Source organism: Zalophus californianus, chromosome 8 (assembly GCF_009762305.2).
Source record: "Zalophus californianus isolate mZalCal1 chromosome 8, mZalCal1.pri.v2, whole genome shotgun sequence".
NCBI classification, from domain to species: Eukaryota; Metazoa; Chordata; class Mammalia; order Carnivora; family Otariidae; genus Zalophus; species Zalophus californianus.
Window position 1 is genome coordinate 136,641,671 of NC_045602.1, and position 24,774 is coordinate 136,666,444.

A 24,774-nucleotide genomic window follows, 5' to 3' on the forward strand; every position below is an offset into this window, starting at 1 on the left:
CGGATTCTCTCCACGTGGGCTGCTCCGTGTGACCTCTGCGCGCGGGCTCATTCAGGCCTCCTCCCAGCATGGCCGCTGTGCTCAGAGGACCAGCGTCCCGCCGAGGGGGCCAGGTGGAGGCTGTGGCCTCTTTATGACATCTGCCGCCTTCTCTTGGAGGAGTCTACGGGAGGAGCGTCAAAGGATTTGGGGAACGTGTGTGAAGTCGGCCTCAAGTGCCCTGAGACCGGAGCAACTCCAGGGCCTCAGGCCTGTCTATCGCCCCACGACTTGGCGGTGCCCGAGGTTCCCTATCCAGCACAGGCTGACGGGCTCAGCAGCTGGCCCTGCGGGGACCGCCCAGTGCCATCCGGGGCCCACCTCTGTGTATTTGTCTGTCCCTCTGGTCAGAGGCCTCTGGTGAGGGAGGGCCTCTGGGGGTCTGCCGGGCTTCTCAGAGGTCAGCAGCCCAGGGCCAAATCCTTCATTCATTCATCCGCTCATCACAAATCTGTCCGGCGTGCGTCCTGTGAGCCCAGGCACCGTGCCCAGCGCACACGGTCTTGGTAACAACAAAATAAGGCAACCCTTGTCTTCTGTGCAGCTCAGGGCAGAAGACAAGACTCAGGTGAGGGGGGAGAGTCCTCCACGCATTGCACCTGGACCACCCAGAAGGTCGCAGAGGGGATGCCAGGAGGCCTCCCACTCCAGTCTCCCCCTGTGCAGTGGGCTGGCAGCAAGTCGGGGTAGCCCAGACCGCTAACGTGCTTCTGGGTTGACTTTGCCCCCCTGCCACTGCCCACACCCGCTGGCTCTGAGCTCCGGGGAGAGGCAGGGAGCCGTGGCCCGTGCCCGTGAGTCACGAGTGTAAAGTACACCCAGGACCTTGGCAGGACCATGTGTGCAAGGGTAAGGTGTCATTAGGTGAACATTGAGAAATGCTGCTTTCCCATAGCCCCTGAGATAAAAAGAAACAGCTTCCTCCAGCAGCCTTTTATCGCTCGCATTGCTCTGGGGTGGGAGCTGCAGGTCCCGGGGCAGCAAGGCGGCGGGCTGTGAGTGTGAGCGCGCGTGTGCGTGTGCACATGTGTGTATGTGTGTAAGTGTGCGCGCGCGTGGCCTTCCGGCAGCTGTCCCCCCACCGCACCGCACCCCCCGCCTCCCGCCGCCCCCGCCCCTGGCCGGCGGGGTGCGCCCCGGGCCGCTGAGCTGCCGCCCCGCTCCCCCCCACCCTCCCGGCGCTGGGAGGCGACCCCCGGCGCGGCCCGGGTTCAAAGGCCCCGCGCGGCGGCCCCAGCCCCTCCGGGGGGCGGGGAGGCGAGGGGGTGGTGCGGGCGCCAGAAAAGCCCGAGCCCACAGCCGGCCCTGCGCAGGGATGGGCAGCGCGCTCTCAAGTGTGTGACCGCCGTCGCCAACTCCTGGCCGGGGCCCGGGACGCAGCGAGCGAGCGCCGGCCTCAGACCCCGCAGCTGGAGGGCGAGGCCGCCGTGCCCGGCCCAGCGCCCTTTCTCGGCCACAGGCGTCCGTGCTTCTGGCCCGGTGCCCCGGCGCCCGATCGGGGTTCATGGAGCCGGGGCTTTGGCTGCTCTTCGGGCTCACAGTGACCTCCGCCGCAGGTAAGCGGGCGGGGCGGCGCGCCACTCCGGGCGCCAGCGCACACAAAAGGACCCTGGGATGGGGGGGCGCGGGGAAGGGTGCATTGTGGGGAGCAACCTCTGGCCTGGGCTCGCCAACCCTGGAGGCGCCTGGGAGTGGGCCGGGGGGCCGAAGCCGAGAGCCAGCTACCCCGGGGGCTCTGGAGGTTGCAGCCCACCGGCGAGCCAGAGGTTCGGCTGGCCCGGTGGACTTGGTGAATTTTTCATGAAGTTGGGAACTTTTCAAAAAGTTTGCAGACTATTCAGAAACTGTGCAAAAATGATTGCAAAGCTCTCAACGGGTGCAAATACCTTGCAGACTTTGCAGAAAGGGAAAATAGCTTGCAAGCTTTTCACCAAGTATGCACATTACTTGTAATCTTTTCAGAAACTGTGCACATAGCTTTGCAAACTTTTCAGAATGTATGGCAGAGTTTGGAGACTTTACAGAAAGTGCAACTAGCTTGCAAACTTTGCAGAAATTTTGGTTGTCCCCTTCCCCCAGGTTTTTGGGGAATGATAGGTGTGTGTGTCCGGGGCGGGGGGATCTGCACACTCAGGAGCTCAGGAGCTCCTCAATCTGCCTCCTGCAGGATTGGTGCCTCGCCCCCAGCCTGGGGACGCTGGCAGGAGCGGCGTGCCCGGGGCCCCCCCTGCAGCCAGATCTGAGGGGGACATCGAGGAGACTGTGGCCACTACCGCAGTGCAGGGTCCGAGTCCCAGACGCCTTGGGCAGGAGCAGGAACCAGGTCGGTTTGGGGAGCAGGCGTCCAAGGGGGGTCCTGTGCACCGCCGTGCGAGGCGCTGTACGTGCTTCACCTACAAGGACAAGGAGTGTGTCTACTATTGTCACCTGGACATCATCTGGATCAACACTCCTGAGTGAGTCAGCCCAGTCCTGGGCGGTGGGAAGTGATTGGGAGGGCTGGCCTACATCTTCACTCCTGGAGGGCCTCATCCATCCCATCCCTGCTGGGTCAGCCCAGAGCCCGCCCGAGCCCACCCTGGCACAGCCTCGGGCTCTTGCTGGGGCCTCCTGCCATCTCAGGCCTGGTCTGCGGGTCAGGGCTGTGACTCCCATCCCCTCTGAGGGCCTGGCCTGGGAGAAACCCAATCTCAGTTTCTGATCCAGTGGAAGGGGGAGCCCTCCCACTGAGAGAAATGAGCTGGCAGAGGGATTAGTTACCTGAGAAGTCCTTCTTCCATGGAGGAAAGTTATCTCCTGCCCCAGGGGCTGAGTGGGCCCCCTCCCGACCCTGCCTCGCTCCAAGGAGTTTCAAATTCCTTGACAGCAGCCTGCTCTCCAGAGAGCACAGGGGTGGGCTTGGCAGGGCCTGGTAGAACCTTCCCAGGAACAGTGAAATTCCACGGGTACCAGGTTCCTTTCCTCCCGGGGCTGGAGTGCCAACTGGTCCTGCCACAGGCTGAGCCCCGTCACCCACAGTGGCACCCACTGTCAGCTCCTGCCACAGACGGCCTCTCCTCCTCCCTTGCAGCCCCTAAGAACACTTACTGTAGGATTGAGGCCAGGGCCACGAGGAGTCCTGGGGTCGGCCTTGCTGTAAAGTCAACCTTCTTCCAAGGCCGTGGGGTACAGGGTGCTCTGCTGGGGGAGGATGTGACGGTGTCTCCCATTCACTTACTCTATCTCAACCTCCCTCTGCAGACACATCAACTTTAATCACCTTACCAACTGTAAAGAGGGCTTGACCTTGCCCTGGTTACATGCCTTCTGGGCTTGGACACCCCGAGCTCTAAAATCTGGGACTTGGACCTGATGATTCCATGTTCCATTCCTGGGGTGTTCTTGGGACCTCGTGGACTCCTGCTGGTGCCCTACTAGGGGTTCTTAGGTAGAGCTGGTAGTGAATGGGAACCTTTCTCTGGGAAAGGCAACTTGGCTGCTATGTTTGGAGCCACCTTGATTCAGCCCCCCGTATGGCTTCCTTCACCCTCAAACCTCTGAGCACACTGGGTGACAGCTTGGATGGGCTCACTTACCCACCTTGTTTTGTGAGCACCTGCAGAATGAGGGGCCGAGTAGCTTTCAAACCAGGTGACAGGATCCCTAAGCACGTCTGGGATAGGTCTGGAAAGTGACCCCATTATGCCAGATGGCAGGCAGGGCTGGCTTCACTAAACCACCTTGACTCATGCTCAGGGTTCCAGGCTCAGAAGGACCCACGCTCTGTTTAACACTGTCTTGAAATTCTTAACACTTTTTGAACCAGACGCTCCACGTTTGCATTTTTTCCTGGGCCCCATACATTATGTAGCTGATCCAGATGGCAGAATTTGCTTGCCAGGCTGTGTCTGATCAGGCTCCGGTACACACAGTCAGCCCATGCAGGGAGGACGCAGCCTCATCTTCGTGGGGAAGAAGAAAGTGCTGTGTGGTGGGAGAGGGGCTCCAGGCCGGGGCTGCCATTGATTGCCTTCTCTTCTCAGACAACGATCAGGGTCACCTCTTCTCGCAGCCCCCATCACCCTGACACTTGTCTTTTCTGATTCCTACCCTCCTGGCATCGTGATCTGACCAAAGTATCTTCACAGAATTGAGGACGCAGGGCAGTCAGCACAGGATTGAGTCCCAAGCTGTGAATATAGAAGAAGAAAGGAAAGCCAACCGCATTAGGGACAGGGGGCCTGGGGCAGAGGAGAGAAGGAGAGGGTTTGGAGACTACCTCCATTCTCTGCTTGTTGCCAGGCTCCTAGCACTGGCTGGAGGATTGATTGCTTGAAATTCGCCCAGGAGGCTCCACAAACACCCTCTGATCTGTTTGAAGCCCTGGCTCGTAATTCTGAGTTGTCGTGTATGAAGCCATGGACCTTTGACTTCTTCCAGGGCAGCCAACTTGCTGACATCCCCCCTCACAGTTTGATTGACCTCTTCTCTTTTCTGACCCTGATTCATTTTAAACACTAGGAAAGAAGGATTAAATATGGTGTTGAGAGTTCTGCGTACAACAAAAATGACAACAGCCAGACGAGCATTTTGAAGTTAGACAAGCAAAATAGTTTTCCTAAGGAAGATTTTTCCAGATGCTCTTTCTCTTTTCTTCTTCCCCCTTACCCTCCGTGCTTGCCTCTCTCCATTCCTTTCTTTCCTTCCTTCCAAAGGAAGGTCCAGTCCATTTGCTGTCTTTAAACATCTTGGACAAGATTGCAATGTGAGAAAATGGGCTCTAGGGACAGGGAATGTGGGCCTTTGGAGAAATGGAAGAATGAAAAATGGCCGAACTGAGCTAACGGGACAACAGTGGAGAGTAATGAGGTCTTTCCAGGTTCCTGTCCGTTCCCGTACCCACCTCCTGTTGCAGACCCTCCTGGTCTGTGGAAACTTCTCCAGCATGTGATGTGCATCCAGGCTCTGCCGCTGGCTGTGCTGGGAACTGTAGGGCCCTTGAGGCTCATGCCTACATCGAGAGGCTTGACTTTGGGTGATTTTTCAGCTCTTGGTGTCTTTCTTCCTACTGCCCATCCTGTCACATGAAGATAGACCCCACAGTCCTAGTCCACCTCGGGAGGACATCTGCAGGGTTGCAGGGAGTGTGCTCACTCACGCTGTGTGTAAGGACCTGAAAACTACAGGTGGGGTGCACAAGGTACTGCTGAGACCCTTTGTGCATCTTATGTGCAAAGTCAGGGCTGGGGAGGGCCCGAGAGACCGGGTAGTCCCGAAGTATCTTCTGGGTGTAAGAGCTGAGGATCTCTGGCTCTCCCACATCCCTCCACATGCTTCCTTCTTCCAGACCTGAGCTTGCTCAGCACACTCAGCCGGCACCCAGTGTGTACTAGATGTTCAGTAACACTGCTTGGCTTTCAGTGAGGTCCTGCTGCCTGAAGATTCTTCCTTGTCTTCACTCTCACAGAGGCTGTGGTCTGCAATGCTTTCTCCCAGAAACGAGGCTTCTTGTTCCAGGACAACTGGATGTTCTCCAGAGGCCCCAGCAGACACGTGTGGGAATGTGGGTTTTTTCAGAGGTGTTGCGCATAACTTCCACTGTAGCCTCCACGAAGTCTGTGGTCCCAAAGGGGAACCAAATGTATCCTGGGCCTGTGGAGGCGGCTGAGGCCACAGACGGTCCGTGGCACAGTATGGTTTTCATGACTTTCTCTGGCCACGTTAAGGAGCTCCCACCCCTCCCCCAGTGGTCCCCCCATTGCCAACAAAAACAAAAACAAAACTCCAAATCAGAGAAAAAACACATCCCATCTTATGATCATGAAAAGTTTGCCAAGAATAAGATGACAAGGGAGAGGTCGTGCACAAGTAGTCCATGTGCTTACATGCTTGTACACCTGGGGCTGTTCTCCACGAGTCCTTGAAAACCAGGAGTCACAGCAGGAGATTGTATTCATCAGGGTCTCTGGAGAGACAGAACTCACAGGACATGTGTGTGTGTGTGCATGCGTGTGTGCAGACGCATCTGTGTAAATATACACACATACGTATGCACACAGCAGGTGATGTTGCGGCCTCAACTCTGCAGGCAGAATTCCTTCCTCTTCAGGTGCCTCAGGTTTTTCCACCAAAGCCTTTGACTGATTAGACAAGGCCCACCCACACCGTGAAAAGTAATCTGCTTTACTCAAAGTCTACTGATTTAAATCTCAATCCCACCTAAAAAAATACCTTCTCGGCAACATCTAGACTGGCATTGCACCAAACATCTGGCTGTGGTAGCCCAGCTAAGTTGACATATAAAATTAATCCCTCTGTTCTGGCCACCATACACTTGGTGGAAGAGTGAGCCAGTCGTCAAATGACCGACGGAGCTGCAGTTCACCCAGTAAGGAGCTTCTCTGTGTTCCTCCCACTCTGTTCCCAAGAACTGAGAGAACATGCCATCTGCTAATCCCTCCAAGCCCAGAATGAGGGAGAGGCTGTGATGGGGACCGTGTTTTCCACACAAAACTTGGAGCCATGTGAGCTGACCAGGAGGAATGTATTTATGAGAAGAGTGGTGGGGATGTTTGCAGTCTCAGCGGTGGTGGAAACTCTGGGCTCTCCAACGCCTACTCAGGGGAAGGCCCCAGACCCCAGTGCTCCGCTCCGTGTCCTAGCTGACAAGCTGAGTGGCTTGGGTGTGCAGCCCCCCTCTCTCAGCACCCCTGGGGTGAGGTGTCAGTGCCAGGCTAACTCTGGGACAGTGACCTCACAAGATGACCGACCTGCCTGCCACCCCAGCTGCTTCAGAGCATGCCTCTCGGACTCAGTCCAGCAAGAATGACATTTGTTTTGGGTTCTTTTCCTCCCCAAAGAAGTAGAGTAAAAAAACCCAAAAAAACAAAAAAACCCAGTAATAATAATGGTAACTAAAAAAAATCGAAATTTGTATTTTAGTATGTTTTGCCACAAAAAGGCAACAATGCCACAGATTCATCTTTGCCCCTGTGTTGTTCAAGAAAGTCATGTTCACATTTCCAAGAAGGGGCATCCCAAATGTTAGAACGTTCCAGTGAAATGGATGGATCTGGAACCCCCTGTCTCCAGCTGATATGAGGCCAGCTGTGCCCCCCGGGGTGTGACCCTCCCCCTAGCCCATGGGTCAGGACTGGGAGCACTGTTGCGGGAGATGCAGCTGCTCAGGCTGCTCACTGAAGCTGTGTGAGGATGACATCAGAAGGAGAGGGAACATGGAGTCTGGCGAACGCTCGGTATCGCGAAGACGTGACCATCGGGATAACTGCGCGGCTTCAGGACTGTGTAAACCCCCCTGGGCCAGGGCCTGGCCTGCCCACCATCTCCTCCATTCTGTGGTTGGGGGCACCTGCCATCCCCCATTCTGTGCATTCTGTGGTTGGGGGGTGCCAGCGAGTAGGAAGTGCTTTCTCCAGGACTGCTGAGGTCACCTCCTAGGACCATCCACCCCAGATAGCGCCCCGGCTCCTGGAGTAGCACTGAGCAAGTTCGGTAGACGGTCTTTCAGCATTCCATTGGCATAAGGTGTACAGACCAGCGGGGGGGGGGGGGGGGGGGGGCGGTTAAAGGTGTGCCTGGTTGCCTCTGCGGCTGATAAGTAGATTGATAAGGACACGAGGGCCAAAGGTCGGTCCAGGCTTGATGAGATTTGGTCCTGCCCTTTCTGCCGCTCCTGTTTTCTATTGCTTACCTCTCCCCTTGGTAAATCATTGGAATGTTTGGGGCTTGGTGTTCTCTGTGGGCACTGGCCTGGGGCTCCCTCCGTTAGTGGGGCGGTGTGGGCAGCGACTGGGGGGGCCCTGACCTTTCAGGATATTTTGAATGATCAGTTTAGACCCTGTTTGTTTGGCGCTTCCTGGTGAAAGCCTGGTGAGGGGGCTGTCTGCGTTCTCCTGTGCTCCCCCGAGTGAACACTGAGCCTTGGGGTTTGTGGGCAGAGGACCCTGTCCCGGGGCCTGGAGGAGACACTCTGCACACTGGTTTGCAGAAATCATTCGTGGTACGCTTGTGAGAAGGACCCATGAGAGAAGCTGCCGTTGGCCAGACTGGATGTGAGTTTGGACGCGGGGTTCTGACCGATGACTCTTTTGCTCGACTTTTGTGAGTTTGTCTCCCCGCGTAACCATTTCTGTGTCCTTCGAAATCTGGTAAATGTTTAGATCCCGGTTTTGAGTTCAGGTAGCATATCTCCGAAGACACTTCATGGCAAGATAGGTCTTTAAAAGTCGAGGGCCTTGGGGCTAAATTTCAGTTTGTTGGAGAGGGCAGCACACACCAGGCGACCCCACTATAGGGGTCATGGGGACCGAGAGCCCCCTTCTGTACCCCGGGGTGGGGGTGAGGAGGCCAGGGGTGTGTAGGAGCCGAGACGGGGCGGGCCGAAACGCAGCCGGTCCCCATGATGAGAGAGAGTGACTTGCCGCGAGGGGCACTTTGCTTTGTAGCAAGAAGGCTTGGAACGAAGGGCTTGACCCGGTGTGACCCTGGGGGGGAGAATTTGGGTTTCTACTAGATGAAAGGGACCTCACAGCTGGGAACTTGGCCTTAAATCTGAAGGCAGGTGAAAGGCTCTGACATCTCTGGTGTGGTTTATTCCTGCAAGAATTTAAAACAAAGGAAGCTGGGAGCAAACAGCGTTTTCCTCCAGGAGGCCCCACGGCGGTACTGGGGTCCAGCCCGCTCTCTGCTCCAGCGCCCCGGCCGGCGGGGACCCACAGCACTTCCGCGCACCTTTCATATCTCCAGGAGGCCCGCGAAAGCGCTGCTCGGCCTCCGGCCTGAGAGGCAACCTGCTCTCATTCTGTGTCATGTTTCCGACGGAAACCGTTCCTTCAAACGGGACATGCACACACTTTCCCCTACTTGGGATAGGAACCCCTCTGACCGCGAAGGAAGAGCTGCTTGTGGGGACAGAGTTTGGGGTGCGTCGAAACTCCCACGTTCCCAGCAAGTGTTGCTCGAACAGACTGACAGCAGGATGGGATATCCAGTTGCCCTTCTCAGCTGCGCCAGCTCGGAGCCTGGGGGAGCCCAGAGCTTTTGGAGAACGTGTCTGAAGGCTGGGAGGCACAGACCTTCCCTTCTTTGACGGCCTGCTCAGGGATGACTTGAGCAGGACGCCTCGAGACAGAGTAACTTTTTTTTTTTTTTTTAGATTTTATTTATTTATTTGACAGAGACAGTGAGAGAGGGAACACAAGCAGACAAGCAGGGGGAGTGGGAGAGGGAGAAGCAGGCTTCCCGCCGAGCAGGGAGCCCGACGCGGGGCTTGATCCCAGGACCCTGGGATTATGACCTGAGCCGAAGGCAGACGCTTAATGGCTGAGCCACCCAGGCGCCCCTCGAGACACAGTAACTCTAGAACAGGGTGGCCAAGGAGCCCTGTGGCCTGGCCCCTGTAACTTTAAAGAATGAAACAGGTTCATTTCAGGAGTCCACGGGAGGCACGGAGGCTAACGTGACAGTGGCACGAATGGCCCAGAGTGGGGACAGTTCCACCTGTGACTTGCGGAGCATGAAAGTTCCGCCCAAAGTCAGAAGCAGGTCAGCGAGAAAGCAGAGGTGTATGTACCTTTCCCGGACTGTTTTCCATGGGTTTCTTTGCAGGGTTGAGGCTGGGGTGAGGCCAGTAACACACTCCCCCAGGTACCATCTTTGGGGATCTGCCCAAGAGTCTGTCGTCAAGATAAATGAGTGTTAATGCAATTTTTTAAAAAAATTAAAGCAGAAAATTCATCATCAGCAAAACATCAACATCTGTAATAAAGGCAGGATCCCACACTGTGCATGCCCGCCTTGCCTCCCTCCCCTCGCCCAGATCCCAACACCGGGTTCTCTTGTGGGGGTAAAGACTGTATCTCGACAGGGCTTCGAGTATTCCTGGTTTGAGGTGAGTGATCAGTGCCTCAGAGCTACCACAAGGACCCGACCCAAGGACGCAAACAGCTAGATTCAGAGGAGAAGGAGGCTTTGTTAGAGTTGCCCTGGTGAGTGTGTCTTTTTTCATCCTTACGGTGAAATCTCCTGACAATTACCAAGAGTGTCTTCTCTTGCCTACTGTGGATTATTTAGAGGATGCAGGATGGTGTCTGTATTTTCTTTTTTTATCCCTCTGCAAATCCCCCTGTCCCCCATCCTTAAAAAAAGTACCTGCTCCTTCTTTTATGGTCACTCTTTCCACTGCTGGGAACTATTTTGAGCCACATCTGTCTGCAGCTTTGCATAAACTTCTAATGAGGCCGTGCCAGACAGACGTGGAATTGCCTACATTCAACCTGGAATCCGTTAGGGTCACTGGGGGCCTGGGGAGGGAAACTGTAGCCTTTCTCCCGTGCACGCACTGGGGCCGCACCAGATGGAGGGGAAACCAGCTAATCTGTAGGATTCCGTAGTCGGTTTCATTCCCCACATAGTGTTGGAGTTTGTTTCCCCAACTTTTTTGAGCCGTAACTCTTGGAGATCTCACACCACAACACAAGCACGGAGCAGTTTTCTGTTCCCCTTTCCTTTGACCCCTCATGCCTCCAAACCTCCTTGAGTGCCTGTGTTTGGGAGGGACATGCCCGTGTTCGGGAGGGAGCTGGTGGCGTGAAAAAGTCTGTGGCTTTGGTGTTATTTGTAAGCTTGTTTATATGGTGATAGGACACAACAGTATAGGCTGAAGTGTTGCAAGTACAGGTGGTGAGCCCTGGAGCCTCTGGGCTTGGGGGGCAGTGACCCCACATTTCGCTGTGGTTTTATTGCTGGAGTGAAGGGTCGCGCCTGCTCCAGCAGCCGTGTGGTTTGGAAGCTGGGGGACGCGGGTGTTTGAGAATCTCAAGGTGGAATGTGGAGCTGGACAACATTTCCAGAGACCCAGCCGGCCCTTTCCTCTCTCAGGCCCAGAGGGCAGGTGCTCCCTGGGGACTCTCACTGAGCTAGTCTTCCATTTGGACCAGAAACCTAGGTCCGCCTAGTGAAGCTTGTGTCACCTCTGGGGCCTCAGGCATTTGTGCAAACTGGTTTCTCCCTCATGCCACGGGTGTGGCCACCAGGAGCTCCTAGTTCTTTCCCTTCCATCTCGAGACATCTTCTCTTCAGGAAAAATCCTCTGAGATGGGCCAGTTGAGGACAACAGTAGAAGTCCAAGAAAGCAGCCAAGAATCAATACATATGGGAGATGGGGTGTGGGCCAGAAGTAATGGCTAAACTCAGACGTCACTCCTTCCTTCCCTCATTCATTCAACATGTATTTATTGCTGAGATACTGAGGGGTTCCTGGGCAGCACTCTGAGCCAGACACTACATCAGCTGCCCTGGGTACGGAAGTGAACAAAGGAGAAAGGATCGGTGGTTCCGGTTGGAAAGGTCCAGGGTCGCCGACCCCAGGGCACAAGAAGCAAGCCGCACTCGCAGCAGAGATGCAGAATTGACCCTCATTATTGGCCCGGATTGGTGGGGGTCAGTGCTCAACAGACTCTGAATGTACCTATGATTCTGATAATATTCCCAAATAGCCAAGTCCTGGATAAATCAAACTTTTGTATATTTTTTTCTCTTTGGTAGGGGAGTGTCCTAAAAAAAAAAAGTTAACCACCAACACACAGCCCATTGCTCACCTTTGATGTTTCCAAATACTGTAGGATCATTGGCTATTTTGGGAGGCTGTGGGAGGAGGACTTCCCACGTGGGCGGGTGGTGGGGTGAGCAATCTCTGCCTTGGGGTCTTCCAACTTTAAGACGCAAGGATTTTCTGCCGTGGAAGCAAAGCTACAAATTGCCAGTTCACTTTACATTGTTTGTGAGCATAGGGTTTGTGGAGTCGTCCTTAGAACCAGAAAGCATGTGTGTATTTTCCGCTTGTATAACAAGGTCACTGAGGAGCTGTATTTCCTGGCCTGTTTTCTTTCCTGGAGGCTGCAAGGGCCCCCTGTGGGTTGTCTGGCACGAGGCCTGGCCCACGGCAGACTTGCACAAGCATTTGATAAGTGGACAAGAGATAGTTCGCAGGAGGGTAAGACTTCCGGGGTGGTCAGCCGAGTCTGGGGCTGGGCTCTGAGCATCTTGAAACGGAGGGGAGTGTGTGGTGTGCTTGCTTTCACCTGCCCAAAGGACAGTATGATCCAAAGCAAACATTTCACAGGGGGCACACCTGGGAAGAAAGGACTCCAGCCAGCTTCGTTTGCTGGGTTTTGTCCTGATTCTGAACCCACCCTTTTGTGTTTTGTTGCAATGAAGAAAATCTCCGCTTGTCCCCAGCAGCTGGAGACGCTCGGGGTCTTCCTATTAAATCCGAGAAATCACGGTCACTTCGGTCTCATGAGAGTGAGTTCCAGAGCAGCTAGCCATCACTGGTCACAAGCCACAGAAAACCTAGTCTAGCTAACATGGCGTCAGAGCTGTTTAGGGGGAGGGCGCGGACTGAGGGGAAGCAGCAGCTCCAGCAGCGGGAGAGGTTTGGCGACTGGGGGCCCGGGGGCACGACAGATGGACAAGGCAGGGTGGGGCCACCGGGCAAAGAGCAGCTCCAGAGTATTTCCGGATGTTGAGTTGCCTCACTCAGTCGTCTTGGGAGAGACAGGGTCTCACTTGCCCAATGGGGGTCACCTGGTGAGTCCTTAGACAGGGGCAGGTGAGGCACATTGATGGAGGGGAGGGATCATTCCTGGAGGAAAGAGAAGCGCTTGGATTCGGGGAGACGAAAGCAACCAACGTTGGCCTCGGGCTCTAGAGAGTTCCGGGCTTTCAGGTCCTTTGAGCGGGGTGCTCCTGTCTCTAAGCTGGTGCCTTCTGCCTCCTTACCTTTGTGCTTAGCAGGTGCACTGGGTGCTTGTGGGAGTGAGTCCTGTAGTGACACACGCGTCCTGTGGTGAGAGACCCCTCCTCCTTGTCGGAACAGAGCTCTCCCCTGATGCTTCTTTCCGGTTCAGGGGACAGAGGCAGTGAATGAAGGTGAACCCCACTTTCTTCCTCGCCCAAGAGGATGTTGCTCTGCTTGGGAGAGCTGGTCAGCGATGCCTGCTGCAGAGGGGGCTTAATAAAGTCTGAAGTGGAGCTGTCGCCGGAAAGCGTGCTGGGCCTGAGAAGTTGTTTCTCAGGGGAGCTGATGGCCGCGGGTGCCTGTCCGGCAGCGGGACAGTCCTTTCTGTCCCCCTCCGCCATGGGGACAGTCAGTACTGGACGGCTCCTGGGCCCTCGGGCGATACTGCCTTTGCTTTTCCCGTTTCAGAAGGAGGAGTGTGAACGAAGGAAGCAGGTCGTCAAGTCGACGTTCCAGCTGAAGTGAAAACCATCTATTTGTTGAGGAGGCGCTCAGCCCAAACGTGGGCTTTTTAAGTTGCGAACAACTATATGTTGGCAACTGTATGTAAAAATAGTATCAAGCACTGATTTTGTCACTCCGCCGTATGACCTCTCTGGCTCTGCTCTATGGGACAGCACACCAGACGGGGGTAAATGCAGATGCCCCATGATGGCCTGGCAGGTGACAAAAGTGAGCAAAGAAGGAAAGGTGTAGACACATCGGGCGCGGCAGGGGCGGGGGCAAAATGGAGCATTCGTGCCCCATCTCTGACTTTGGCACTCAGCTCCAGACTATCGTTGCCATGTTGGAGAGCGGGGTTGGTGTGAGCGTCGCTCCCATTTACTCAGGAGAAGCTGCGAGTTGGGATATTCATGTGAAATTTTCAAATTAAAAAAAAAAAACAACCCTCTGCTGGTTGGATGAAACCCATAAAATGCTAATTGGCTAACCCCTGTAGGAGCTTAAAACTGTGTGTGTGGAGGCCCACTTGCCTTTCTTGTTCATGGATGTTCCCCCAGAGTCCAGTCCAGCGCCTGCACATTGAAAAGCCCTCGGCAGAGATTTACTGCACGCCTCTCCATGGGGTGGGGTGGGGTGGGGGGGTAAAAACTGGGTTTTTCAATGGCAGTTTGATAAACTCTCCGGAGAAATGAGAATTTGACTAGTGAGGCTCTTTTTGCTGCTTCTGACTGGCCTTGGTGAATGTCTGTATCTCTCCTCTAAACTTCAGGTGTAGAAGCCAGTTTCCTGGTCAGGAAGATGGGGTAATTAATTCATTATCGAACAGGCAACACCGAACTTAAAAACAAAATCTTAAAAAAAAAAAGCCAACTTTCCTTATTTAAAAACTTCTTGCAGAGAGAAATCAAGTGCTTTCAGTGTGATATGCAGATGAAGAATGAATACGGGGAATCTGGAAGTTTAATATTTAATAACATTTATATATGACATTTGGGAAAAGCGGTAAATAAGGAACACTGTGATAAATAAGACTCTGGCATCTCCATCTCTGATCAATAATGAATGTACGTAGGCTGAGGGACAATTTATTACACAGAGACACACAGCGCTAGACGTCACATATGAAGGTATGCTGGAAGGCTGTTTTGTTTTGTCTAAGAGCATTTGGATTGATCTTCTCATCTGCTTCTCTTTTGTATGGAGCTCTGTGTTATAACTGAAACATGAACAGATGCAAGAGCTGCCTACTTTTTACCAAGAATCGCGTTCCCCAAGCCCTACTGTTCAACAGTAGCTACACCAGTTGGTCGGAGAGCATGCGGGTCAAAGGTTCTCAGCCGATTTGACTTCGTTGTCATTGTTCCACTGTTAGGTCCTTCCAGTTCACTGTTGGGGAAACATTAACACGTGAGAAAGGGCACCAAGACAAATGAAGTCCAAGTGCTTCTTAGATGGGCCGTGCAGACAGAGCAGCCAGAAGGAAATTCGGCAGAGCATGGTACTCTGACTCTTTTATTTCTTGGTCATGCATCTCAGACGCAGGCCGGGTAGGTGGCAATTTTCTGCCTGATAACAACTCCCTTAAATTCCCTGACCAAATAGGCAACAATGAGAGCTATCATTAATTTACTGCTAGCCCTTTGCTAACTATTTTACATCCAGTCTGTCTGGCCAACAGCCCTTTCCTAGATCAGGAAGCTGTCCAGAGTGTGGAGCGTTCATGTAAGGGCTTTACAATGTAATAGTGGAATCACCGGCAACCTTTCTCTGGGCTCTCTGCACCTCGCACCTGTATATATTGGCTTGTAATGTTTCCTTTACCTGGTTTCATACCCCAGTAGTACATGAACTCCTGAAGACCTTCCAATCTCTCCATCACACTTAGAATAATGCTAGAGACATATACATACATACATATATATGGGATGCTTGGCAGATGTTGGAGATTCTTTGTAATGAATCTTGTGGTTATTGAACTTCTCAGGTTGGAAAGAATCCAGTCTTACCAGACCAGATTATCTCACAATTACTACCAGTTCCTCAGTCAACAGCCTTCCTTTGCTCAATTTCATGCTGGGTCCATGGCAGGTACAAAAGATGAAGACCAGCCTTCTACTCTTGAGCGGTGATCCATATTTAAACCTAGACAATGAAGTCCCCTGCCCTGGGCCCTGTGGGTTCGAGGGCTGCCTCTGACCCTCCTCTGGCCATGTCTCCCACTCCATTGCGTTAATAGTGTATCCCTTCTAGACTGAGTTCCCGGTGTTCAGGATCCTGGAATCCTTTACCCAAATGTCCCCGAGCCCACTCCCAGGGCCTGTGCAGGTAGGTGTCTCCCAGAGCCTGACACCAAGGGACAGAACAGGGCTCCAGGCACGTCTCCCAAAGTCCACAGGGTGGCCAAGGGGTGGATGAGTCCCCCTTGGTGTAGGGCAGAGTGGGATGGAAGAGAGGGTGCTGAACCTCTTTGGGCGGCCACATTCCAACACCGAACTCCAAGGAGCCCCAGGATTCTAAATTCAAGCCCGGACTTCCAAGGTGTTTTGAAGCCATATTTGTTCAGGTAGAAGGATAGAACTGTCTTATTTAAGAACTTATCAGATTGACTTAAAACCCCCACACTGTCGATCTGTGGAACTGGAGCCTTGTTAGAGCTTGACTCTTCTGTGGTCTGGGCCGCCTTCTAAACCCTCCAGTTGCTCAGCTTCTGTCCTCCCCAACCCCCTCCAGGAGGTCAGCCTCCTAAGAGCACGCTTGGAACCCCAGGGCTTAGAGCAGGGGTTTCTCATCCTGCCTTTGGGAAAGAGAATGGGGCTGTGTCTCTGTAAACACTCTCTGAAAATTGCAAGGGCTCATTTACATATGAGCTCTTTGCATTTGGCTGCTGAGAAAGCCTTCACATTTCTCCATTAACAAATACCCCCTTGCCTCTTGCCTCATTTCCTTACTTAAAACACTCTGGAGTGTTTTCACTGAAGTCGACTGGCTCTGCGCACGCAAATGCACAAATCACCTGACAGCAATTTCAAAATTGCAGGTCTTGCTGTTGATGGAAAAATGGGAGCGTGGTTATTCCTGTGTGTAATTTTCACCAAGAAATGGGGACTGGGTTTAATGTCGACACCTTGAGATCTAATGCGGCCCTGTTACTGGAAAAACACACCTTTAGCCAAGTCCTGGCTTACAACAGGGTCTGTATTGGTTCTGTCCCCAATCCCCCAGCCCCGTTCCTGAGAAGAAATGGGGTTTTAGCACTGGTTCAGCTCAGACCAGGACTGGACCCTGCTTGCTTTCTCCATTTTGGGGGCACAGACTGCTCAACTCTGGGTCTTCCTCGAGAGCGGGAGGAACCCATCTCCTACCGATGGGGAAGGAACCCACCACAATGCAGAACACGAGAAAGGGAACAGGGTGGCAATGCCCCTTCGCTCTGGCCTCCAGCCCAGCAGGGCAAAGTGGGTTTGGAGCGTCAGGTCGCAGAGCGTTGCCACCACCCCCCACTCTGTCCCCACCACCCTGAAATTCTCCATGGTGTGTGTTTCAAATTAAAGTAAATCCAATTTGATTTTATTTTGAAAACGCAGAGAGGATGTCAGAACCCCCCTTTGAGGCGGATGATTGATGATACTCCATGGGGCTCACAGAAACCAAGGTGGTTCATCTTGGAAAACCAGGCCCTGTTGGAACAGTAACTCTGGGCCACAGAAGTTTCCTCTGGTAATTAGCAATTTGTCCCCAGTCCTGTTCAATGGTGCTAATGATTTAAGCTTATGCTTTTAACTTTTTCCACCACAGTGCCGCCTGGTAGTCTTCTTCCTTCTCTTGAGAATGATGGTTTGGATGCACATGAGCATAAGAAACAGACAAATGTTAATTGTTCCAAATGACACCATCACTCCTCCCAGCTCCAACCATAAATGAGATTGGTAAACAGCTTCAGACTTTTTAATAAGACTTTTTACATAAGCTTTTTCCCAAGGCCAGTTCTGTCCTTGGCTGTGCCTTACAGGGCGCCAGGGGTTCTCTTGATGTTTGTGTCTTGGAGGACGCAGTGTTGGGGCCAGGATGCGTCTGTAATTACATTTGTGTATTCCCGTTAGTGCAGACGGCGAGGCAACGTCGGCACAGAAGACATTGGGCATCCGGCCTGCAGGGCGAGGCTGGACGGCCTTGGGCTGGGGCTGGGCAGGCCTCTTACTGGTAGGGAGGACCAGCCCCAAGCGCTGGGCACCAGCCTGTGCATCCACCAGAATGTCCTTGTGCCGGGCTCGGGTACAGGAGGACAATCCAGAACTGCCCTCGAAGGGCTCCCGACTGGGGGCGCACTGAAAGTGTGAGAGGGTGCGCCCAGGGGAGTGCCGACCTTTCCTCCCCCAGGGCTCCCCACCTCTCTGTCCCCTCGGCCCCAGGGCACTTTTGGGGGGCTTGGGGAAAGCAGGGGTAAAGATTGCCTGCAGAGGCTTCCTAAGACCCTCAGCGTGGGGGAGCATGTGGACACCAGATCTGGAGGTGTCGCTGCACCTCATCACTCTTGCCGCGTCCACGGTCTCCCAGCCGCAGCCAGCTCCACGAGGCTGCCCCCTGAGTGGGGAGGCCGGGCGTGCTTTTCCACACGCAGCCCTGACGCTGCTTTGTCCTTTGCAGACGGACCGTGCCCTATGGACTGTCCAACTACAGAGGAAGCTTCCGGGACAGGAGGTCCACAGGGCCCTTCCCGCAGAGTCCACAGCCCTCCAAGTGGACACTGCGCTGCGCTTGTGTGCAGAGCCAGGACAGCGCCTGTTTGCACTTCTGTGCCCGCACTCTGGCTGTCAGCAGGTAGGACGCCCCTGGGGAAATGAGGCCAGAAGAGTCTGTTGCGTGGGCGTGGGGTGTGACGCAGGGTATGGGGCGGGGCGGGGCGTGGGGCGGCGCGGGGCGGGGCGTGGCGTCGGGGGAGGCGCGTGGCGGGGCGCAGGGCGGGGCGGGGTGTGGTGCCGGGCGGGGGACGCGTGGCGTGGCGTGACGTGGCAGGGCGCCGCGCAAGGCGCGGCGGGGCGCAGGAAGGGCTTGGCTCTGCGTAGCACATGTGCCGCCTCGGCTCCAGGAGGGTGGGTCCAGCCCCCTTGCTGCCTTTCAGAACGGAACCCGCAACGTGGCTGCGGCCGTGTCTGGTCTCCAGACACAGTTTTGGACTGCCCAGCACTTTGCCGAAATCTGCATAAGTTGCCAACATTTAAAAATTGAAGAATTACCCACCCCTGCCAAATGTGTATTTTTAGCTTCTTCAAAAACAGCAAATGGGACCATCTGGTCCCACGGGGCCTTCACATCCCCTCCTGGCCGGCAGAGGCTGGAACCGCGTGGGGGCCCCTCACATCAGGGGAGCAATGCTGCATGCATTCACCTGCATTACCCATCACCTTACTTTGGGGACCCCAGGGGCCCTTGAGTTTGAGACCCTGTAGCCTACTCTGGCTGCTAAAAAGACGTTTGTGAGTCTGTGTGGACCTGAATAAATGAGCAGAGCCCAGGTTTGACCCCGGGTGGCCATTGACATTGGCATTCGCTCAATGGGCAGGTGCCCTACTGGCCAGGGACCCAGGATTCTCTGTTGAAAACCCCAGTGCTAACCTCATTTTCTTCTTGGTTTTGTAACATCCGATGAATAACTGAGGAGCGAGCCGACATTGTGCTTTGGTAGAAATCCACCCACCGTGTGCTCAACCTTAGGAAACCATGCCTAAGATGCGGTCCCTGGGGAATGCACTAATGTGCCCACTGGTGAGGAAGAGAAAGTCCTAATTTGACACTGAAAAACCAGCCACAGGGAAATGCAGGTTGAGTCATTAAATAAGCTCTCTCCCCACAGGAATTCAAGGACAGCACAAAATCCCGACGAAGAGGAAGAGCCAGCCAGCGGTGCCAATGGAGGCCTGCGTCCAAGGAGGTGAAACTGCTTCCTCAGGCGTCACACCCTTGGGGACATGGAGGATGTGAGGGTGGCTTTTGTGAGGACAGCCAGTGGGGGCCCCAGCAGGCACGGAGTGCTGCATCCGCAGGGGCCCGGGCCTTTGGTAGATTGTCTCTGGGGACAGAGCAGGCCGAAGCTGCGGACTGTCACTGCTGTTGCCCTGCCCCTGGCCATCCAGTCTCTGTCATAGGAGTTGACCCCTTGCATCCCCTGTAGCTTTAGAGCAGTGACATCTGGCTCTGGATTTCACTGGGCCCAGACACAGCTAGCTGGCCACTGCTGCTCAGAGACAACCCTTCCCCCACCCCAGCACCCCCGGCTCATCTACCTGGGCCCAGGTGTCACTTTTTATGGAAGCAACATGTGGTCGTTACAAAAAAAAAAAAAAAAAAAAAATCATTTTTTCAGTAGCTGACTCTGGACAGAGGTGAATTATAGCAGCTTGGCCTGGCAGCATACCCCCCATGTCCCCCATTGACTTTGCTTTTTTTTTTTTTAACCTGCTTGTCTTTTTTGTATGAGAGATTCTGAGGGTTTCCTGCAGCCAAACTGGGTTTATTTGTCATTCTATCAATCAGAAATTGTTATTAATGGCTCGCCTACACATCTGCAATGGGATGGTAATTTATGTCCATAATAATAGCCTGCGGGTGGCTTGGGTTCCTACAGGCACTGATCAAGGGAAGATTAAACCATGCTCAGTATACAGGAGGCTTTCCAAATTGGTGGCAGTGGCTTCTAGGCATCCAGAGAGATCCGTCAGCATCCCTAATACAAATGGAGAGGAGGGGGCGGGTGAGGCGGCAGAGAGAGGCCCCGGGAGAGTGCAAGCCAGGCCCCAGCTGGTCCCTGCCTTGCCTTTTTGGTCTTTTCTCCTTTTTCTCTCTTTTGCCCCAAACCCACACTCCTCTCAGCGAGGGCGGGATGTGATTAAAACCATCCATCCTTTGCATCATTTATTCATCCACTCATGCATTCATTCAGCAAAGATACATCGTGCACCTGTGACGTGCTGGGCACTGTTCTAGAAGCGGGGGTCTGCAGGGAGCGAGGCAAGGGTCTGTCTCCGTGGAACTTAAATAGTGGGGAAGCGGGCAGCAAACAGACACAGTCTCCCCCTCATCCGCGGGGCTACGTTCCCGGGCCCTCACTGGATGCCTGGAACCACGGACACCACTGAGCCTTGTGTGTACTATGTTTTTTCCTCCAGGTACACATCTCTGGGAAAGTTTGATTTATAAATTAGGCACAGAAGAGAGTGACAGCAATAACCCATAATAGTCTAGAGGAAGCAGAACAATGTCCTGTAGTAAAAGTTATGTGAATGTGGTCTCTCTGTCTCTCTCTGAAAACATCTTGGGCTGTACTTGCCCCCTCCTTGTGAGGAGGTGACATAAGACGCTGTGTGAAGAGATGAGTGAGCTGGGTACACAGGCCTGGGATGCAGCGCGAGGCTACTAGGGACCTTCTGACACTGTGTCAGGATCAGGAACATCTGCTTTCAGGCCGTGGCTGACTGCAGGTAACTGAAACCACGGATAAGAGGGGACCACTGTACATGAAATAGGAGTGAGATGTGTGAAGGAGACGAGGAAGGCAGGGTTGGGTTAGGAAGTGCTGGGGGTGGTTGCAGTTTGGGATTGGGTGGAGACAGGGTAGTGTCCCTGAGCAGGTGACATTGGCTTAGGGACCTGCAGGAAGTCAAGGGGTGAGCCAGGGGGATGAGGAACGGGAAGAGCTTTCAGGCAGGGGAACAGTAAGTGCAAAGTCCTGTGGTAGGAATGTGCTGGGTATGTTCAAGGAGGGCAAGAGAGGCCTGCACGGAAAAAGTGTGAGGTTGGTTTTGCTCTTGCCGCTGTTCCTGTTCTGTTGAAGGCCCGGAAGATGAGGAAGGTAGCTCAGGTGCCCCCCTGCGGCCTGGAAAGGTGGTTCTTCCAGGTCTTTACGGTTCATGTAAAGCTCCTGTAGGAAGCTTTAGTTGGGAAGAAAAGTCTTTTCTTAAAAGCCACGGTCCCTACTTTCTTGCAAGACTCAAGTTAGTAATTTCCAGATTCACATTCTCAGAGTGCAAGCTTGCCACCGTCCTGAGCTTGTGATAATCGAAGATGTGACCAGGCTGTGGGGCAGCTCCCAGCAGCCACGTCCGCTGGTGTGATTTATTCACACCTTCCCGGGCCGGTGCAGGCTCTGAAATTGGCAGGATGCACAGGGCAACAAGGTTCAGTTCAAAGCAGGGAATGGGGCTAGAGAGGGAGCGGGCAGCAGTCAGCTTTTTCAGCCAGTAAGAACTCTGCTGCATCACAGACCTCTTCTCTCCTTCACCCCTTTCTCCAAGATAGGCTGAAGTCAAGGACAGATGAAGTGAGCAGGCCTTAGGCCTCCAGCATCAAATGCTTGCCCATCAGCACCCCCTCCCGCCGCATTCTGCCTGAGGCTCTGTGGTGTCAGGAGCCCCTGCCAAAGCAGGCCTGTGGCACCCCGTTTCAGGGACCCTCAGTCCCTGCTCCTTCCTGCTTCACATTCCCACCTCTCGGAGGACAAGGAATGAGTTTGCCTCGGGGGAGAAAAACCCACCCAGAGGGTCCTCACTTAACAATACACCCCTACCCCAAGAATGCCCCCGTTCAAAGGACCTACTTTCTCAAATGGGTAAAATGATCCCAGATGTGCCCCAGAGCCTGACGCCCACGGCTCGGGTTTTGTGCAGGAAATCGTTTTTGGAGCGGTAGGGCACGTCGGAAAGCCACTTGCTGGCTTTCGCCTTCTCCTGGAGAATACGTGGGCTCCAAGCTGACTCTGCAGATGTGAACACGTGTACCCTTGTACCGGATGTGGCAGGTGGTGGCAGCATACGACGTTCGTGCCCCGACATGGAGCAGGCACGTGGTGGGAGCTCGGAGGGCGCCGGGTGTCGATTTTGGATGCGGGTCGTAGCTGTATGGGAGTTGAGGACTTCGAAGCTTATCTGGATGTAGACAGAAATTTTCAGCTGTGCATGGTACCCACCAAAAGAATGTATCTTAAAAAAGACAGAAAAAGAGAAAAAAGGATGCTGTTTGTGATGTTTGTGACCAGGAAAGGAGTAAATGAGTATCTGGGGGCTTTGAACCCGGGGCAGGCGGCTGAGAGTCTGTTCTCCATCAGGGCCTGACTTTCTGTGTCATTTGCGGATAGTCCAGCCAGGGCACGGCGGGCCTTGTCCCCAGAGGGCCACCGCAAAGGTGGCCCAGCTGCAGCTCCGGGCTATTTGGGCGAATATTTGCTTTCATGAATAAATGTGGATCTTTGGGGAATGGCTTCAAAATAAGCCACAAATGCAAAACTCTTTGTAAATTATGTAAATTCCGCTTTATCTATATAATTGGCAATCACTGGGGATTGTAATGCCCAGCAGTTCACGATCTGTTTCAACTGTGCTTTTACGGCCGGCCCAAGATTACAAAGTGATGTGGCAGCGACGTCGCCCACTGATGGGGACAGGCCCCCTCCCCTCCCCCTTCCCCTGCCCCCGGCCCCCGGCTGGGCAGAGAGATGAGAACCCGCATTCAGCGCATGCCCAGGTCACTATACAGAGAAATTTAAGGTGGTGGGTGACAGAGCGTTGGCCTTGACCAAATGTTAAGTTCTCCGTGAGTATTTCATAAGTTATTATAGGTATAAAAGTGAGTATCTATCATGAGGAAACAGAAGGAACTGGTTTGCTACGACTGTGTATAGTTCAGAGAAGCAATTATTTATTGTGAGACTGTTCTTTACTTCAATTCCTTTGTGTGGATCTGTTAAAAGTAAAGCCACTGTGTGTGTATATATATATATATATATATATATATATATGTAGATTTTAAATTGTGTTCTGAATCCAAACTCCTATTCCTTAGAGCTTTAATCACATTTTTAAAATGCATATGCACTGTTTGGCTCTGTGGCAAGAAGGTATCTTGGAGAGAAATTCATTCATTGTGCTAACACTCAGAAAATACTAACTGTCAAATGCATAATAAAAAAATCTAGAAGTTTGCTCTGATTTGTGGGTTTTTCTCACTGGTGTTCTATGCATGGTTACACATCAACTTTTCATGGACCTCTGGAGAGCGTGGAGGGAGTTACAGTCCAGGAAGTAGAATCCATCCAAAGTCAATTATGGAGGGAGGCGAGCATGGGGCTGCTTGAATTTTAAGGAAGGAGCGGGATTTGGGGACCATCCGAGGAAGATAAACAACTCAAGGCAGTCAGGAAGAGAGAAATTTGGGGAGAGAATTGGCTCCTTGCCCTGGCACTGTCCCATTCACCTTGGTAGTGCCACCGAGCTTGCTCCCGTGGCCTGCAGGCCACGGCAGTGCTGGGACAGGAGCCGGGGACAGGGCAATCACGGCCAGCAACCCGCGGTTGACCTTATCAGCCCTTTAGATGGTCGTTTTATTTTGCTTTGCTGCTTACCGTTCTCGAGAATTAGCAGCCACCAGTGACCACATTTGATTTGATCTCCTCCATCCGTTGCAATAGTTTTAAGCCTTTAGGACAACGAGGGCGTCTCCGGGGTTGGAAGCGTCAGAACAGACTTGGGTTTCTTCATTTTCTTCCCCCTCCCCTCCTCCCTCCCAGCTCCTTTTTCTTGCTTTCTTTTGCACCGAGGATTGGAGACTCCCCCGGGGTAGGGAAGTGGACAGAGGCTCAGCTAAAGAGCAAAGGGAAACCCAGGATTCTGCGTGGGTTTGATCACATCCAATCCGAGAAAACCCACGGGCCTCTCATTTTAATGAAACTCATTTTAGAGAATTGTGACTTTGATGAGCTGGTAGCACTGGAACAAATTTTTTCCTGCAGGATGTGAGACCGCGTAGGAGTTGCTGCCAGGGTCCAGGGGAGGCCCTAGCCGGACCCGCAGTGCGCAAGCCCAGGGAGATGCTGCATCCCAGGGCAGGGGAGGAAGAGAGGAGCTCCAGGAGCTGGGAGCGGTGGAGCCCCGGGGAGTGCCTGGCGCTTCTGGGATGGGGGTGGAGGAAGAGAAGGGAGTCCATGGAGTGGTGAGCCCGCCACTGGGGCCCAGGGGGGAAAGCAAATGCCGGGCTCTCGGTTCAAACGTGTAAGAATTTCGGGATGGAGACGGCAGAGCACCCGGCCAGATGTGGGCTTCCCTGCCCCAGGTTGTGGGCCCTGAGGCCCAGCGGGAGGGCCAGTGATCCCACTGAATCACCAAGGGGCCTAGCTTTAAGCCAGGCCTCAGTTTCCTCGTTTATAAAATGGGTGTGATAATACCGGCCTGCCTACCTCATTGCTTTATCTGGAGGTACAACTGAAAGAAGCAATCTATGTAAAAAAATTTTTTTAACCCTAAACTCACAGCAGGCATAAGGCACAGTCTCCACATCTTCCAAGTTTGCCCCAAACTAGTCACTAGCTCCTATTTGTACTCAAAGTTCCTCATGGAAGCACATTTTTGAATTTAGACTGTTCCTCAAAGTAATAGAATTTGATTTCTAGAAATTGTCAGGCTAGTTGATTCCCCTCTGCCCCAGAAGATATATATTCTCTAAATCCC

General features: G+C 53.6%; 1 protein-coding gene across 3 annotated transcripts; it reads left to right on the forward strand.

Moving 5' to 3' along the window:
* The first annotated feature begins 1,331 nt into the window (after window positions 1–1,331).
* Window positions 1,332–23,249, forward strand: EDN3 (endothelin 3). Of its 3 annotated transcripts, none has more exons than XR_003524431.2 (5): window positions 1,332–1,595; window positions 2,207–2,495; window positions 17,927–18,100; window positions 19,134–20,757; window positions 21,575–23,249. XR_003524431.2 is itself a non-coding variant. In XM_027620550.2 (5 exons), exons 1-4 carry the CDS (start codon window positions 1,544–1,546, stop codon window positions 19,006–19,008), a joined length of 585 nt encoding a protein of 194 aa, XP_027476351.1. In that variant the 5' UTR covers window positions 1,332–1,543; the 3' UTR covers window positions 19,009–19,045; window positions 19,134–23,249. The 3 variants fall into 3 exon arrangements, 2 of the variants coding, with proteins under 2 accessions (XP_027476351.1, XP_027476350.1); XM_027620550.2 differs by adding an exon at window positions 18,939–19,045 and having other exon boundaries at window positions 19,134–23,249; XM_027620549.2 differs by having other exon boundaries at window positions 19,134–19,211; window positions 21,943–23,249.
* Window positions 23,250–24,774: the final 1,525 nt, after the last annotated feature.